Source organism: Atta colombica, unplaced genomic scaffold (assembly GCF_001594045.1).
Source record: "Atta colombica isolate Treedump-2 unplaced genomic scaffold, Acol1.0 scaffold210, whole genome shotgun sequence".
NCBI classification, from domain to species: domain Eukaryota; kingdom Metazoa; phylum Arthropoda; class Insecta; order Hymenoptera; family Formicidae; genus Atta; species Atta colombica.
Genome location: NW_017259306.1, coordinates 395,052 through 413,847, shown reverse-complemented (window position 1 = coordinate 413,847; position 18,796 = coordinate 395,052). Strand labels below are relative to the sequence as shown.

At 33.2% G+C, this 18,796-nt stretch overlaps 3 protein-coding genes across 4 annotated transcripts in view; all 3 read left to right on the top strand.

The window, feature by feature from the left end:
* The first annotated feature begins 1,139 nt into the window (after nt 1–1,139).
* Nucleotides 1,140–15,008, top strand: LOC108687694 (tyrosine 3-monooxygenase). Of its 2 annotated transcripts, XR_001931756.1 has the most exons (9): nt 1,140–1,211; nt 7,643–7,754; nt 8,065–8,187; nt 8,457–8,516; nt 9,754–10,573; nt 11,507–11,870; nt 12,235–12,398; nt 14,330–14,446; nt 14,918–15,008. XR_001931756.1 is itself a non-coding variant. In XM_018193609.1 (8 exons), the coding sequence occupies exons 1-8, from the start codon at nt 1,143–1,145 to the stop codon at nt 14,358–14,360; spliced, it is 1,743 nt and encodes a 580-aa protein (XP_018049098.1). In that variant the 5' UTR covers nt 1,140–1,142; the 3' UTR covers nt 14,361–14,506. The 2 variants fall into 2 exon arrangements, 1 of the variants encoding a protein (XP_018049098.1); XM_018193609.1 differs by lacking the exon at nt 14,918–15,008 and having other exon boundaries at nt 14,330–14,506.
* Nucleotides 15,009–15,331: 323 nt separating this feature from the next.
* On the top strand, nt 15,332–17,234 carry LOC108687696. Its single transcript, XM_018193611.1, has 6 exons — nt 15,332–15,436; nt 15,763–15,972; nt 16,173–16,260; nt 16,426–16,516; nt 16,586–16,702; nt 17,098–17,234. The coding sequence occupies exons 1-6, from the start codon at nt 15,405–15,407 to the stop codon at nt 17,178–17,180; spliced, it is 621 nt and encodes a 206-aa protein (XP_018049100.1). The 5' UTR covers nt 15,332–15,404; the 3' UTR covers nt 17,181–17,234.
* Nucleotides 17,235–18,145: 911 nt separating this feature from the next.
* The window catches only part of LOC108687695 (ras-related and estrogen-regulated growth inhibitor), a 13,006-nt gene continuing 12,355 nt past the window's right edge, over nt 18,146–18,796 (top strand). The window contains exon 1 of the mRNA XM_018193610.1: nt 18,146–18,694. The gene's annotated coding sequence lies outside the window, so the exon portion shown is untranslated. The remainder of the gene's footprint in view (nt 18,695–18,796) is intronic.

Here is an 18,796-nt window from a genome sequence, read left to right as displayed (position 1 = left end):
ATAATAATTATATAATAATTTATATCATTACATTTTTAAATATCTCCTTTTCGGAAAAGTCAATTCACCGAGATAAATATCCTATTTTAAGCACAAGTTATAAATACGCCGAATTCAGAAATTGGTAACTTGATCATTCATTCCACTTGTTCTGCACAAAGTTTGTTTCCATATCGATTTTGAAAGACACATTTTTCATAATGACGTTTTTTTTAGCAACGAAGAACCAAGAATTATTACTTAAACTTTCTTGAAATTATTTTAGCAATTATTCTTATTAATTTAAAATGTAATTAATCTTAATCGATCGAGATAATATATTTGTATATTTGTATTCAATATATTCTTGTTCAAGAAATTCTCAGACAATGCGTTATTCTCTGTGAAGCATTATACTGAACATGCAAATTCAACAGTACGTGAAGAAAGATCAATTATTTGTAACTACGTTCAGAACCCCTATTTGATAACTTCTTATCATCGCCTTCGTAATGGGACATTCCGTTATCGTGAATGAAAGGTGTGCAATAGTGCCCTATAGGATATCCAATACGAGATACGAAAGTATCAGCAACTAGCAAGGAATCCCCTCATGATCGTCGTGGTCTTCGTCAATGACAGTGCTAGCGGCGCTGTGACGGCAGCGACGGCGGTGGTGGTAGCTGCTGCTGCTGCTGGTGGACCACCCGAAACGACGATAGGGTGGGGGCACCCCTGACCCCGACATTAGCAGGCGGTGAAGGGAGGCAACGTTTATATGCGGCGGCAATCCGCCCCGTAGACGCATTCGCTCGTACGCTCCGTCCAAAGTGGACTTAAGTAGTAGAGGCTCGTTGTCGTCGCCGACGTCCTCGTCGTTTATCGTAGTCGAACCGTAGCAGATCGGACGGATCGAGGCTGAAGAGGACGTAGCCGAAACACATCGGGATATTAAAGTCGAAAAACGCGCGCTCAACGAGGAATCCATTCGTGTAATTTCTCACAAGCGGCAGTGAAGAGCTCACGCACATCATCTACTGCATTGTCCAGTGAGCACTATCAGGCCGAGGACTGACGATTGAAAGACACCCAAGTCGATTGATCATCGAACAAAGAAAAAAGTACCTAAATTAATCGCTAGAAAAAGGAGTGATAAAGAAGATATGATGGCAGTCGCAGCCGCTCAGAAGAACCGTGAAATGTTCGCCATCAAGAAGTCTTACAGTATTGAGGTAAGTCTTATTTTAAAATAATGATAAAAGTAATTCAAAAATTGTTAAAAAGTATTGCAAAAATTGAGAGAATTTTGAAAGTGTCAGTTATACAAAAAATAAACTTTTAAATAAATATAATTTTTAGATGAGTACAAAATAACAAAATATTAAATATTTTTTTATATAAAAAATGTTTTTATATAAAATACTACTTTGTTTCTGTATTCTGTTCTTTGTATATATTTATGTTTCTTAATAAAAAAATCGTTTGATAAATCTGTCACTCTATTTGTAAAAAATTTTTACATTTGCTACTGTCAAAGTACTTCTATTATTCTATTCATGTTAAAAGCAACAGGTTCGATCATAAAGATCTTAGTAAGCGCGCGAATTCAGTCGTTCATTTAAATCACCGAATATTATATGTACGAATGTCGCTGAAAATGTCATCCTAGTTTCTTAACGTGGATTCATATATTTCGACAAACGTAATTGCAGAATTTGATCTTGTTGTACATGCAACAGTATATTATTTATCGAATTATATGAAATTACGTGCACTTTGCATTCATTACAAAGACATGAGTGTCTCATGGCTACTACGCCATACTCTGGCTTAATTGTATAATTTCTATACGTAGTGAGTGTTTCATGTTTGCTTTTGTAGTTCTCGAGATTTTTCTAGCTAACGGCACATTTCGAAATGTGTAAAAAAATTGCGTCAGAAAATCGCTTAAAGATGCATGTGTGTCGGTTCCGCTCTTTCTCAATCTTAATAACCGGAGACGAACGCAAGTGAAATTTTCACGTAGGCTCGGCGAAATGGAGAAGAGTCTTCGCAGAGAAAGTAAATGCGCTGTTTACGCAAGTTATTGACCTTGTCACAATGTCATATTAATGAATATTTAATTGTCGAGGTCACATTTTGGGTTTGATTCTAAATATTTTCACGTATTCTACTTCAATAATTCAAAACCGGTCTGGAACAAACTTTTGATATTTTTAAATTATTCGCCAAATCTAGCCATTTGTTAGAATAATAAAAAAAATATCTTAAATAAATTTATGTAAAACATATAAATAGTACACAAACATTTCAATTGCATTGCAGAATAATTGACAAAAAATCTTAATGTTATTCGGCCATTGCAAATCTGTTCATAATAGAGAGTTCATAATAGAGAGTTTTCTTTCTCTCGAAGTCATAAATTAGCATAAGATCAAGACTCATCGATTCGAGTCAAACAACTGATGCAACAAGACCTATGGCACTTACAGCGAGCACGAAAAATTTAATCTGCTGAAGAAGCGTAAGTCCAACAAGATTATGAGGAAGTAGTCGGTCACGAGTCATCAGCTGTTCGATTATAGGAAGCGGTTGAGAGAAACCGGCGATTCTCATGACGAAAGACAAATCTTTCAGCATCTTTCCTTTTTGCCAAATATTATGCAAAATCATTTTTGCACTATCCCCCCTTTCTGTCGTAAATGTTTGCACTTCTATTTCTATTTGACGAATAAAATTGTATTGCATATATTCTATGGCGATAAGTATAATAACAAGATAGGAATAAATAACTGTAAAACGGTTTTATCGTTTGCTGAAACTTACAATTATCGACTGTAGTCATTCTCGAGTATGTAATATTAGCTGAAATCGACGTGTAACAATTTTTTAATATATACTATAGATATATCCGTCTGCTTTGCAAATTATAGCTCGCGAGAACTCATCGTTCATCACGTAACTGTATTTTTTCCTTAAGATCGCACACTAATAGATTTTAATCGATACTTTTTCGAGGTTGCTGCGTTTTTCCGTCGCGTGTATAACGCATCATGGATTACGATGGCAAGGCCGATTCTGTTTCTATCTATTCACGTCCAATAAGTCATATGACAATTCATAATCAATACTTTTACGAGGTTATTCGCTCTTTTTTTTCTCCGTACGTGTATTTATAATGACAATGCGAAATTTTGCAACAGTGCAAAAATAATCGGCAAGATCTATATCTCATTTCTCACGCGATATATCATATTTATCTCTTTAATAATCGTGTTAAACATACATCGTAATCGACTTTGAGCTTCTACGTGACTTTCTCAAACAATCGAGATTTATTGATGCAAAAGTATTACTAGTGCAAACAGTTTACAAATCGCTAATGTTTGTTTGTGAGTTCGAATGCTAATCGAAGAGATTCGTAGATTCGCAGAATTTTCCCTGAATTTACCTTCCCCATTCATGCATAATTTAACATGATGTTATGTACATTGGATATCGTTACCGATAAATGAGAAATTGATATTCTCTAATGACATAATATTTTTTAAGATTAATATCTAGATGAGTTTGAATCTGGGTGCTTTCTTTTCAAGATATCCGAACTTCCTCTAAGCATTGTATGATTTATTATTTGCTTCAGTCTGTAAACAAATACGAGACCACGTTACTTCGATGTGACGACAATCTTACGCTTTCTCCGCAAATTCTATGGACCGAAATCATTAATGTGTACGTTGATAGTGATGTCTTACTAATCAGTGAAATTAAAAACTACATTAAAATTGCAGATGAAAAATTAAATTAAATTGATAGTTCTATATACATATAGATACATATTTTATAAATATTATATATTTTTAAAAATTAAAAAAATGTTTATATAATCTAAATTCTTTTCAATTATATAGGTTATTTCATAGAAAACATCTGCCAAAGTATCTGGCGATTTCAATTCCGGCGAGTAGTGTCTTTCTAGTTAACTTTCTACTAACTTTAAATGATAAATCTCGGAAGTAAACGCATGTAACTATAGGCACATTTAATATTCTCGATTACATAGACAGATATAATTGCAGTTGTTCGCTTCAAATTACGCGCGATTATTAACTTCGATTTTTATTCATTTGACGATCATGACGAGTCTGACTCATTCAAACGGAACTCGTGCGTGCGCACACTCCGGATCTAGATACTGGACCAGATCGAATCTAGAATCGGTTATACGCGATCGATAGTTATCGTATGAGGAACGGCGACACGGGGTGAAAAGTAAACCGACCTTGAGTAAATTTCCTATCGCGATCGCGTCACCAATGTGAATATTATTTCACGTTTCTGTTATTCTGGGTATTCGAATAATTTAAATAATCTAAATCAAATAAAGATTCACATTCTCATCTAAATTGAATCTTAATTAATCAATTTGTACATGTTCAAAATTTTTTATTACCTTTTCAGTCATGTTAAAACCGGTATATCATACATAGATTTACCGAAGTATCTAAAAATTTAAGTAGCTACAGATCTGAAAACAATTTTGGACCATCAAAATACTTACATAGGAATTTCAAATATGTTGAATAATATTGCAAAAAGTTATGACATTTTAGCAACCAGTTTAAACGTTCTACATAATTATTTTGATGAGCCAACAAAATTATTTTTAGATATTATTATAGTTAAAGCTATGGTTAAAGCTAAAGTTTATAGCAAATATATTATCGATTTTTTTTTACGAAATCTAGATAGTTTTGTTCTGGATTCTAATATGGCTTCTAATGATTATTACGCACACGACTACAGGTTGTTTTTCTCAAACCAATCACCTTGCTCTAGAAGCATCCGTTCACGCGACCACTTGCTAAAACTCCTTATAGAACATTAGAGCGTTCAGCGAATTCATGACAAAATTACCGCGAGCTTATTTGCAAGTTCGGAATAAGATCTGATAGCACCCTCTTAGTATCAAGGCTGTTGCTACTGTTGATCGATCATATTAAGCAGGATTATGTCGTCGCAGTTGCAAAATCAATCTCCGGCCTCGTACATGATAATTATGAATATATTATAAATATGAAGTGATTGTATAGAGCGGTTAAGAAAGAAAGAAAAAGATACGCGAAAAAGGCCCTGAACGCTGCACCCGTTATTCGCCTTTGGAGACTCACTGCACATGCACTCGTTGCATTCGCAACTATCCTTCGGCGCATGCAACTCGCGTGCGCATGCTGCATGTGTTCGTTTATATACGTATTAGTGTCTATACGTATTTGCTATGCTAATCATTTTGCTTAAACGCCGGTTATTTTACCTGGACCACAGCAATCTGTCTCTCCTTCCAGGGTGAGAAGGATTATATTAATGCGAGATTTCGATGTGTATGGCGCATTATGTATCTCGGCCGCGCATTCAACTATATGATTTTATGCAGTTTTATGAGTTTCAAATTAATACTCAAAGACAAATTATTTGCCCGCTGGAGTTCCACCGAGGTATGCGCTTTTTCGCTCGTTCTTAATCGCCCTTATGCACGTGTTCAAATTATGCCTATGTTCAGATCGAGGAACTTGCTGCGGAATTATTTTTTGTTCTTTTCTTTCGCGTAAAAACTTCTAAAAATATTAAACGTAAGTTTTAGTAATTTAAAAACAAGTATTTAAAAATCTTATTCTTTCGATATATTTTAAAACTGAATTAATCATTGAATAATAGTAATAGATTAAAGATACTACCTATATCACGCAATAGATAATTTATGTCAGATTCCTTGATAACTTCTTAGTTTATTACTAATGTCTACATTTTTATTATCGCTGATACAGAATCATAAATGACGAATAATTATAAAATAATTATAAAATATGATTTTTAGGATTGTTAGATATCAATCGAGATAAAAATCAATCGAGATAGCAAAATCCATTCGAATAATTAGGCAAATAGCGAGCTAAGTTATGCGATTTTAATGATCAATCCTGGTTATATATTATCCACAAAGTATTACATCGTATTAGCATCGTAATCATTTGACATTCGCTATGTTACAGAAGCGTTAGAAACGCTTTTTTATATAATAGATAATAAGGTAAATCGAAACTATGAATGATTATAAAATTATAACTCACACGAACATCTATATCTCGATTATACATACATCTATATCTCGATTTAATTATACTACTACTATTATTTGCAGTAATTATTTTAGTACCTCTTGCAACATAGTCAAAGAAAAGCATAATTTTTTAATGCTTCAATTAAGACATGTCACTTGTATTGTACTATATTATATAGTTTTTCAAGAATATTAAAAAAAATTAAATATTAAAAAAATAGAAAAATAGAATATCCGGAGCAAAATTAATGAAAGAAGGTGTAAAGAGAGATCCTGTTTATCTACGGACGACTCCTCCGCTATATAGTGGGTAATTACTCGACTTGCTAACTCGAGGTCGTTTCTTTTGCATCTTCGGCCATACATTCGTGCTATTCTACAAGGTCGGAAACAACATTCCTACAGTACCTGCTGTTTGCTCGATTGAACATTCGCATCGTTTATTGCCGAGTTATCGTCGCGCTGTTTCATTCTTTTTCCCTTGAAGACAATTACCATCTTGTACATCAGCTGTCGACAAATATTTGCATATATTCGTCACTTTCCCATACGATAGTCGCAATTCACATGGATAGTCGACAACTCCGGACAGTTTTACGATAGGTATTAATTAATTTGACTTTATCGATCCATTGGGATGAGATTTATCATGCATTTGCTGTTTCTTCGATGTGTTATCACGTTGTGTCGCAATTTCTCGACAACTATTCCATCGGTAAAGTACTTGGCCCACTTAACGACGCGCGTTGTTAAGGGAGATTGCTAAACGCTTTCTCTAAACTATGCCAACCGATGACTTTGCTGGAAAATGCAACTGGGTCTCCAACGCGGCGACAGTCAGGAATTTGAATGATTGGTAATGCATGCTTGTCTGTTTTCGCCAAGTAAAAGCATCTATTTTAAGTCTTTGTCTCTTAAGATTTACTCAGATTTAATTTTTTTGTTCACAAATAAAATTCTAAATAAATTTTTGCTGAAAAATTCATGTAGCTAAATAAATATCTCTAGATAAAAATTTTTCATCAAATTGCAAAAAATAAGCAAAAGTATATTAACTAAGAGAACGATAGTAAGAAAAATAAAATTTATCTTCTTTTAAGAACGAGAGCGATACTCAAACCTCTTTCTACATCTCTGATAGAATTAATTCATTTCCTATACTTCAACGACAGCAGGACGGAAGTCGCGAAAATTCATTTCCATGCCTTTTGTTCGTTATGATTTAAGTGACATTTAGACACTTGGTCGAATTGACGAGTTAGATTTCCGTTTCGTCTCATGTCAAAGGCCATGAGCACACAAAATGGAATCTGACTCAAGACGAAAGGACATCCGCCCTTTAAAGTTCTATCTATAATTGCTTGTGCATCAGCGATAAAATACAATAGAACAGTACATCAGCACTCAGAATTTAATTATACGGAAATGATATAGATATTTTTAGTAATATTCTTATTAATTTAATTTATCATAATTTTCTACATATGTTTAATTTAATGTATCATGATATTTTATATAAATCGAATTTTTAATTTATATTTTCAGAACGGATATCCAGCGCGACGACGTTCTCTCGTAGACGATGCCCGTTTTGAAACGCTTGTCGTCAAACAGACGAAGCAAAGTGTACTCGAGGAAGCTCGACAACGAGCGAATGGTAAGTCTTGCGAATGTCTGGCATGATTAATTCTTTTTAACTGTCATATATATAATCTCCATTACCGCATGTATAGATATGTTTTATTAATACAAATATTTTTGTATTTGCTATATATACGCATGATTTATTGTATAAAAGATTATGATATTGAACGTACCTTTATTAGAGAAATGTACATGTTTACTATTAAAAAGATTTTAAATATAAAACATATCTCTTTGCTAATGCCGTACAAGCGCAGAGAGAAACAATATATGTATATGCATGCATACGTTAATGCATGACGTGTTTCTTTGTTATCGAATAGATACGAACGCGGATCAGACAATTACTTGTACTAAGAATAAAGGACAAGAAGAAAATTACATCGATATTTCATCAAGTGATGATGAACAGGTGGAATCATTAGTTTGTGCAGTGCAGGAGGAAGGTTTGTATCTAGATGTTGTTAAATTTATAATGTTCTTTGAATAATTGGAGGTGTGATATGCATAGGACATAATAATTGCATTGAGTGTCATCATTAATTATTTTATAATAATTTTATTCAATGTAGTAATAATCCCCGTGCATAATATTTATAATGTTTGCTATAATGTGAAATTGATTGATCAAATGCATCTTCCGCCAAGTATTCAAGAATGTTTATTCATAAATGTTGCATATATATGGCATGAGCACGAAACTTGTAACTTTCAGAAGCGAAAGCGGAGGCTTCATCAGACAGTGATGGAAAACCGGATGATGATGATGATGATGGTACGTATATCTTCTATTCCTTTGATCATAATTATGTCCAGTTCTAGCAAAATGTCACATTGCGTAATAGAAGTAAAACAGGAAGTGGGTGATTGCGTGAAAAGAGGGTACGCACGTGACGTGGTATACGATGGAAAGGAAGGCAACGATAAATGGAGGGTGAAACGATCGCCATTGTCGACAGTCGACTAGGGCGAGTGCTCGGCCGACACTTGGAGTGAATTACATCTCCGAGCTATTTCCGTCTTTTTCCAACCCGTCTTCGCCCTCCGAAGCCGCTTTGTGCATTTAGAATCGTATTACCGGAGCAGAGCCTTTCTCGAGATTTCACAAGCGACCCTGCGTGGCCGCTGTGTGTGTGTGTAACACGGTTATTCCTTTTCGCGTTGCCTTCCATCTCACCGGCACGTCCGCGTCCGCGACAATGACGGCTACTTTTGCCACTTTTCCGCCGCCCCCGCGACCAAGTAGATGGTACTGTTTCCGACGTGACGGCAAAGCGCTATGCGAAAATGGACTTTGAATTGCCCGATTATTACCGCGGAAGTCACTTAGGGTACTTGCAAGAAATCATGCCTAAAAAGAATCGCTCCTAAGAAAGTTTTATAAGTCAAATTTACGTTTTTCTTATTTTATCTATTATCAAAATGCTCGTATTTTCTCAAATGTCAAATCTATATAAAACTGTGAGATAAATAATGATGCGCATTTCCTATGGGTAATGGATTATTTCGATTACGCGACATATATCGAGAGTGTCTTTAATAATTGATCGAGAAGGCCGACATTGGTTTATGTTTCTATTCAATTGTATCTGCGTGATACTTTTTCTTTGTCATTTAACCAAAGGAGTTGTATAACGTATTGATTTTTCGATCAAGACGAATAGAAAAACAAAGATACTCTATTATCGAAAAAATTCGCGAATCGTTGTTAATGTCGAGTCGTCAAATTAAGAGTGTGACAACAAATAACGAATTGCGAATTACTATTTATAATCAAGATGTAAAGACGAGTTGTGATATATATTAAAGTTATATATTTTAATTTTTTTTTAATTGTGCACGAATAAGTTATTCTAGTGTCCCACAGAACGATGTCACTTTGCGATGAAAATCTTTTTAAGAGATGTCTTAAGAGAAATCTTAACAAAAATTATTTGACGGATAATTTGAGTTCGTTTAGAAAAATTTTTGATGTCATCAAGCAAAACTAGACGATATTTAATTTTTCACAGATGCCGGATTAACCGAGGAGGAAATAGTGCTCGCGAAAACTATAGCCGAATCTCCGGATAGCGAGTACAACGTGCAGAAAGCGGCGCTGGTATTGAGATTGCGAGAGGGTATTGGCTCTCTAGGCAGGATCCTAAAGACAATCGAAAATTTCAAGGGCACGATCACACATGTCGAGTCACGGCCCTCCAAGAAGGAGGGTCTGCAATTCGAGGTCTTGGTCAAGATTGACATGAGCAGACAGAGCCTGTTGCAGTTAATTAGAAATCTACGACAAAGCTCGGCCTTAGACGGTGTAAACCTGCTCGCTGACAATTCCGTCAGCATCAAAGATCCCTGGTTTCCCCGTCACGCCTCCGATCTCGACAATTGCAACCACCTAATGACTAAGTATGAGCCGGATCTCGACATGAATCATCCAGGCTTCGCCGACAAAGAGTATCGCGCTCGTCGCAAGGTCATTGCCGAAATCGCTTTCGCTTACAAGTACGGCGATCCGATACCTTCTATTCCTTACACCGAGACGGAAAATGAAACTTGGTCGCGCGTCTTCAACACTGTGTTGGATCTGGTGCCGAAACACGCGTGCGTGGAATACCAGAGAGTCTTCAAGAAATTGCAAGAGGAGAGAATCTTCGAATCTCATCGTATACCACAGTTGCAGGAAGTCAGCGATTTCTTGAAGAAGAGCACGGGATTCACTCTTCGACCGGCCGCCGGTCTCTTGACAGCGCGGGACTTCTTGTCCAGTCTTGCCTTCAGAATATTCCAGAGCACCCAATATGTCCGCCACATCAACAGCCCGTATCACACTCCCGAACCGTAAGTTCTTCTAATTTTTATCATTTTTTACTTTCGTTAGTTCGAATTTATCGGGACCAAAAAATAGTTATTGGAATAGAGTAGTTACTTTTTTCAACGTTTCTATTACGTTTAGATTATTCTAAAAAATGGATAAAGATTAAATTTAAATATATTGAACATGCCATTTGCAAATGATCTTGTCCAGAAAATTTTAAAACTTTAAACTTTTTACTTTTTTTTGATTCGGTATAAGCTACAAAATATGCAGATAAAAAGAACATATTATACTTTATATGACTAGTTCATAATGAGACTCGATAAAATATCGCTTCGAAGGCATAAAGCTGTAACGCATCTTTACATAAAAATCGGGCATTCTAAAGGTCACTCTGGCTCCGCATCACGGCTGCCCCTTCATGTCAAACTGCAAGGCAATCGATATTGCGTTATGACGGGAACCTGCACCCGGTGGTACACAGAGAACGATGATAATAGAATTACTGCGCCTCTCTAAGCTCGTAATGGAACTCTAATTGGCTTTTAACGACACGATGGCGTTGATAACTCAGTTCCACAGTTACGAACTCGTTTCTCCGCGTAGCGATCCACGTCACAGTATGATTTCCAAGAACTCTAGATAGCTTTGCAAATTGTAAGAATGGAATAGCTCCTTGAGCTCGTACCATTTATTTGATGGATTTTAATTAATTTTAGTATGTTCAATTTATTTAATGCAATTAAAATTCTACTGCTGATGTAAAATTAAGCATTTAAATATTGCAAATTGCAATTGCAAATGATTTAATTATAAATCTTCACACTTAAAATTAACTAAGCAATAAATTTAAATATGAAACGAATAAAGAAAAATAGAATGGATAAATTTAAGAGTACGAATTTTAAGACAAGCACGTGGCAATATTCTTTAAGTATGTTTTATTTTATTTGCAGAGATTGTATTCATGAACTCTTGGGTCATATGCCGCTTTTGGCCGATCCAAGTTTCGCTCAATTTTCGCAAGAAATTGGATTAGCATCTCTTGGCGCTTCAGATGAAGAAATCGAGAAGTTATCAACTATTTACTGGTTCACGGTTGAATTCGGATTATGTAAGGAAGGTCCTGAAGTCAAGGCTTATGGTGCTGGCTTGTTGTCAGCTTACGGTGAACTCTTGCACGCATTGAGCGATAAATGCGAACATCGAGCTTTCGATCCGTCAATTACCGCTCTCCAGAAATATCAAGATCAAGAATACCAACCGATATATTACGTGGCCGAGAGTTTCGAGGATGCCAAGGAGAAATTCCGTCGTTGGGTAAATATGAAAATGCTAATTATGTCCAATGTGTTTGAGGAAATCGTTTTGAATAAATGCTTTGTGTTCAATATTACCTAAGCCGTGAAATGAATTTCGAATTAAATTTAAATATTTTCAGATTAAATTTTTTTTTTCTACAATTTGCCAAAGTTTTCAATTCTTGCTATATGTACACTTATCGATAAATTCAAAAATATTAGAATCGAAATAGATCAATCTTCTTTTTTATGTTCTTAATTTCTTCAATATTTTTTATTTCCATTTGTTGCAAATAAAGAATAGTAATCTGTTCACTTCCGCTATCTGTTATTTCTCACTTTAGTAGGATAAACTTAGTCATGAACCTTGATTTCTCTTACAGGTGGCCACTATGAGCCGGCCATTCGAGGTCAGGTTCAATCCGCATACGCAACGCGTCGAAGTCCTTGACAGTGTTGATAGACTGGAGGATATGATTTCCCAACTCAATACCGAGATGACCCACCTTACAAATGCCGTCAACAAAATGAAAGCGAGACAATTTGCGTAAGGATGAAAACTTCCGCGTTTTCGTTTACGATTCGATTATTCCTTTTGCGAACCATCGAACCTCGAAATCAATCGCTTAGCCAATTAAATAATCTTTAAACTCTTTGGTGACAATAATTTTCGATAATCTATCAAAGAATAGCAGATAATTATATTATAAAAAAACGTTCTTCCTAATAATTGTAATAGAGCTTAATGAGTCTTTTAATGATATATTTCGAAAGCGTATCAGTAATTTTAAGAAAGTTATAAGACCATCGCGAAAGAGTTATTTGTTTTAAATAAGAAAAATATTTTGAATTGCATCGAAACTTCAGCTTCCAGGTTCGGTGGAGCATATCATCTCATTGTCATAATTTTTATTGCGTAATTCGTCCTTCATTTCGTGTATAAAGTCGTTCATTTGCGTTGTTATATGCGTGTACGCGCATTGATTACAAACAGTGAATCTGATTATAAACTGGATTATAAACAGTGATTTTACTCTACTTTGATGCACGCGAATGTCAGCTTGTATTGTGTTACGTTTCGTCAAGATAATCATACAACTTAATTAAGTAAATTGTGACAGTCCAATCTTTTGTTCTTAAGACATCATCAAATGAGCGGAAATACATATTATAAGATTATCTTTGAATAAATAGAATAGCATTGTCTTTTTTTATCAATAATTGCGCGTACATGCATATGAAAAATTCTCTAAATATTATTATATTATTATTAATTATTAATTATTATTATTCTATTATATTGTATTATTATGTTAGTACGTTATGTTATATATACATGAATTTACTTCATCCAGCAGACACTGGCATCTGCCTCGATAATTCGTAGTATAGTCTATTTAGCAAAAAGTTATAACGCGAGATGGTTGTAGCTAAAAATTATATCGTAGTCTTGTAGAATTTGTAGAATTCGCGGGATTGATTCCTCATCGCGATAGAATTTGTTGTTCAAACTTGAGCGTACAGTATTCTCTTCTTTCGCGAATTAATTGCCATACAGTGGCTGTATGGAGTCTCGTTGGGTGGTTTTCCCGGATTTAGCCGATAAGAAGTGACCGTTCAGTAAATGTTCTTATTGGCTTGTCGCACTTAATTTAGAATTTACCTACATCGAATTAAACAGTATTTCGTAAAGAATATTTTTAAGTTGTGTTCTTATTTAGATAGTTCGCATTTGGGCGCTGTATCGCTTCTTGTTCGAGCGACCTCTTTGGAGATAATAGTCTCCAAACAATTCCAGAAGTCATGAAGTGACTTATATTGCTTTAGAAAAATAATATTATTTAGCGAGTAGTGCGAGTTCTCGCTTGCGCACGCTATGTTATCGCATCGATCCGTATGAAATATTTTTCTCGTACGTGTACGTGCATGTAACTCCTTCTCACCCTTGTTAGATTGTAGTAAAGACGGTCTTACTTATGACATGTTTCCTTTGTATTATATTGTAAAGTACTCAGAGCATAATAAAAAATTAAGATATGAATCTTATACGTGTCATTATCTTTTTACGCGATACATCTATAATAACAAAATGAAAAATCCCATAAATGCGTGATGTAATTATTGCCTTATGGCCATATTAGCCGTTCATCAAGCATAATTAAGGCGTAAGTTCAACATAACTGAAAATACTTGAAACGAAGTGAAATTGCCTCTTATGTTGTGACGAACATCGCTTCAGAATGCATGTGTCACTCAAATTCTTTCTTCTTTTTCTCTTTTATCCAGAATAGATTAATGAATAAAATATAATAATGAAAAATAATACTTAAACAAATGCATCTAATTTTTATCATGAAATTTATAGTCCTCACCGTCGCGTTTGCTACGCAATGCGTGTACGCCAAATCGCAAAATGAATATGGTAAGAGAAAGTGATCTTCTCTCGTCATTCAAGTGACTTCCTTCTTTATTCATCAGGTTATTTCGACGAGAAATTCTGCGTGCTTGAGTGGATCACCTACCTGAAGCGACTCTCGTTAATCGCGTTAATGTTGTGTGGCATCGTTTTGTATTACGTGCCCAAGTCACGTTCATGTAAGTAGGAAAAGAAAAAAACGTCAAGTGAAAGGAGAAAAAAAGAAGAAAAAAGAAAGAGAGAGAAAGAAAGAACTTTTATCACCGTTTGTAATTTTTATCATCGTTTATAATTTTTGATTGACTTTCGAACATAATTACGATTTTATGTAATCACATTACAAGAACATTTTTCTAACCATAAACTTCCACAATTTATCGTTAAAATATTACAGATTTGTATTTTTAGTTACAGTAATCCATTCAAGATTTCAATATATTCTATTTTAATTAAGCTAAAAAGAAAAATTTTTTAGGACTTTCAGATTTATATTTCTGTTGAGCTTTACTTATTTATTAAACCACAAAGAGAAAAAAATAAAATGAAGTGTATTAAATTCAACAACCTGACATAAATTCTTATAATGTATAAATAAATTATGTTATAAATTATGTTATAAATAAATTATATTACATTTTATGCTTTTTTAGATGCTCGAAGAGTGTGTTGCATCTTGATAGATACTGTTGCAAATGGATTAAAGTTTGCCTTAAATACAGATGAAATTAAATATGAAAAGATAAAAGCAAGATATGAAAATAAAACTAAAGAACTAAGAATACAAGAACTATACAGAAAAATATACGAAAAAGATACAAGAAATAGTCAAAAATACATTAACAAAACGAATTTGGATAACGATAATCATAAATCAATAAAGTCAGTTATATTTTTGCTTAGTCTTTCTATTTATGAAGATAAATCAGCTAATAATAATTTATGAAAGTATGATCTATATAAAAGATATGACTTCATATTTAATATTTTACTATACAAATATTAATGTTCTAATAAATAATATATAAGAATTTCATATATAGAAAATACAAAAGTAAGAAATTTCGCGCAAAGCACACTATCGATGGAAAACATGAACATCATCGACATAAATGTCATCATCAAAATGCGATTAATGATATGTTGTCGGAATCCAATGCAATGATAACCGCGTATGTATATGTCATATGAAATAGAATTATCATATCAACTTACATAATTACATCACTGTCAGACTATTGATGAAATGAAACTTAATACATCGAAAATTACATATTTTCGATAAAGAAGACACATCATATCACTCATTTGACCTTTTACGTCCTTATCTTTAAAATATCATTTAGTTAATATATGAAGAATGCAAATGATCAAGCATTTAATAGAATGTATCTTTTATATTAGGAATAGCTATATCTTTATACAAGAATTCATGCAGCAATATAATTATTATTATAGAATATATACTTAATAAAAATATGTATATCAATACTTATAGTAACAAGCCACAGCAGATAACAATAATCGATGAGAAATGCAAAAAAAACAATGTAGTCCTACAGGATACTATTCTGAAAACAACGTGCACAACGTCGGCGGATAAATTAAAAAATAATATTGATTCGCAGCAAGAAAATTCTTTAAATAAGAAGACAGATTCCAACACGATTTCAGAAATTGATAAGAATGATACCAAGTATAAACTGATGTGCGAAAGTAATGATTATCAAGAATAGTTATATTAGTAATAATGTATTAATAGTGAAAACTTTCCGATGAAATTTAATTTGAGAAATTATGTTCATTTTTTAAAAAATTATAACAAATATTGGTGATAGCTGCAGGAAAGCAAATAAGAATTTTATAGCAAAAAACACAATTTTTCGAGATGCTATTATAATGTTTTAGGAAATTCAAAACATCTCAAAAACAGGAGAACATAAGCAACATCGATACTAATAAAAAAATGCAGACTAAACAAAATTTTGATTGTATGGTATGTGTACATGCGCGTAATTATTATATTATATTGTAATATAATGTAATAAATATAATATTATTATTATTTCTGAATTAATTATCATATTGTAATTATTCTTTAAATAGCATTCCATATTTTATAATATAAATTTTATTATGTACAAGCTATCATGTTTTTCAGAAACACGAAGAAGTTGCAGTTCTTTCTCGATGTCAGTCAAATAAAGATTGCGTGACAATGAGCACAAACAAGCAAATGGATTTTCGTTATGGTAATTTATATTAGTATACCATTTCATACTCGTGTATTATTAAATAAAAATAAATTATCAATTTATTAGATACAGGAAAACTATTCACAAAGCGACATGATGGACTTAAAAAAAAAAACTATCGATTTCCTCATGATGCAAAAAGTTTTACTCATGATTGTTATGAAAATTCATCGATTACAAATGGTACGTGATGTAGGATTCAATAAATCCAATAGTAAAATCCAATTGAAAATAAAATAATCTATTTTGAAAAAAATTATCGCACGAGGAATACTTAATATAGAATACTTTGATATAAATTTAATTATATTTTTTAGTATTTTTATCATTTTTAAAAACAATTAATCGTAATATATATTTTTATGAAGATTATTATACTTTTAATCTTGTATTCAGATGATAATTTTTCCCAGATGATAACTTTCCCATAAATAATATGTTTAATTACAACGTTAAAATGCAACAGTTTATTGGAAATGTTTATTTAAAAAATATATGATCAATTATAATAATTATTACAGCAAGTAAATGTAATTTAAAGTTGGAAAAATTCTGAAATTAATTGAATCGTTATTCAGATCGGGTTAAACCAGTCTTATTGCGAGTTGTAAACTGGTTTTTTGGTGGTTGCCCAGAGGCATCAAAACGACACCGAGAATAAATTGACGAAGTCGAAAAGGAAGAAATTTTCGAATCTACCAACACGTGGCTCCTCTAAACGAACAAAGTACCTGCAGTAGTAAAGTACAAAGCTGTCGATAAACGCAGAGATCTACGTCTTCATCTTAATGTAATATGAAAATAATTTTAAAATTATAGTAAATTATTATTTGATGATTTTCTGTATTTTATTATTAATTTTTACATAGGAACAACATTTATTTATTTTTATTGACATATCTTTTTTAGGAGTAAATTTATGTTTCTTCTTTTCTTCATTTCTAATTTTCTATTAACACCTAATAAAATATAAATATCTATAAAGTTATATATTGCACTATTCATTTCGTGCATCCATGCACACATACCATATATCTAATAATTTTATTATTAAATAGAAAATCTTGCGTTCAAAAAATGTAATGTTTAGTATTTTACAAATTTAGATAAATCTTTGCATTTAATTTTAAATTTTTATTCGTTATAAATTCTCACAAGAAAACAACTAATATATACTTACAAAAACATTGTATAAGATAAATGTTAGTAAATAGTCAGTGGATTTGACTCAACTACCGGACAAATGATAAAAATTTTAAATATTACTCTCTACATCTAAATGAATGGATAATCACTGAGATTATCGAGTGGCACTGATTCAGATTTAAATAGTAAGCTCTTAATAATACGTGCGACTCTAAATAAATTTGTTGTTTATAAAAAATTAATAAGAAAGGTTTTATATTTACTGTACATGTCATTTAAAAGCTTAATATTTAAAATTTTTTGTCATTTCATCTACTAATTGAGTCCATTAACTTTATATAGCATTTATTAAAAATGATTCAATATAATTACTTATAAAATTGTCTACTATCGCGATTCAATCGATGCATTTGGCAAAATTTCCGCGTTTCTAGGAAACATTGGTTACATCGCGATTGCCCATCGCGTCGCGGCGCGTACGTCCATTCCAATTATATCCCGACGCGAAGACGGCACGTTCCTGAGCTTCGGAGGGACATCGGCCGTTTCAAATCTCGACCTTCGTCTGCGCACACATCTGTACCGGAAGCGGGTACCGCATGTACATGGCTTAAGAGCAATAAGGGAACCAGCGGGACTCGCGAGCCGCCAGAAGAGAATGGGGCGAGACAGTCGCGCTAAGACCAAGAGCCGCGGCGGTTCACAAAGCCGCGAATTCGAAATGAAACTATTGCCATTCATGTGACAGACGCGCAATCAGCCGCAATCTATCTTCTTCCGTTTTTTTATCATTCAATCGTACCAATAAGTTTGCTGTGCCTTATCGCTAGTGTTTCGTGTGCGTTCGATCTATTGATCTTAGGCTAAAAAAATTAATTGTCAATAGATAATTCCGTGAAACATTTTGTATTTCAAGTTAGAACTATGCATTCTTTTCGTTATTCGATGAGTTTAATTGCAACATGAATTGATAAAACGTGTAAAACGGAAAATAGTGGAATTGTAGCAGAGTATATTTTAGCTGACTCGGTAAGTGAAAATACTTTAAATAATTTAAATATACATTAAATATAAATAAATTATCTTATTTTTTTGGTTTATTTAATTAAATATATGTTGTCAAATACATGG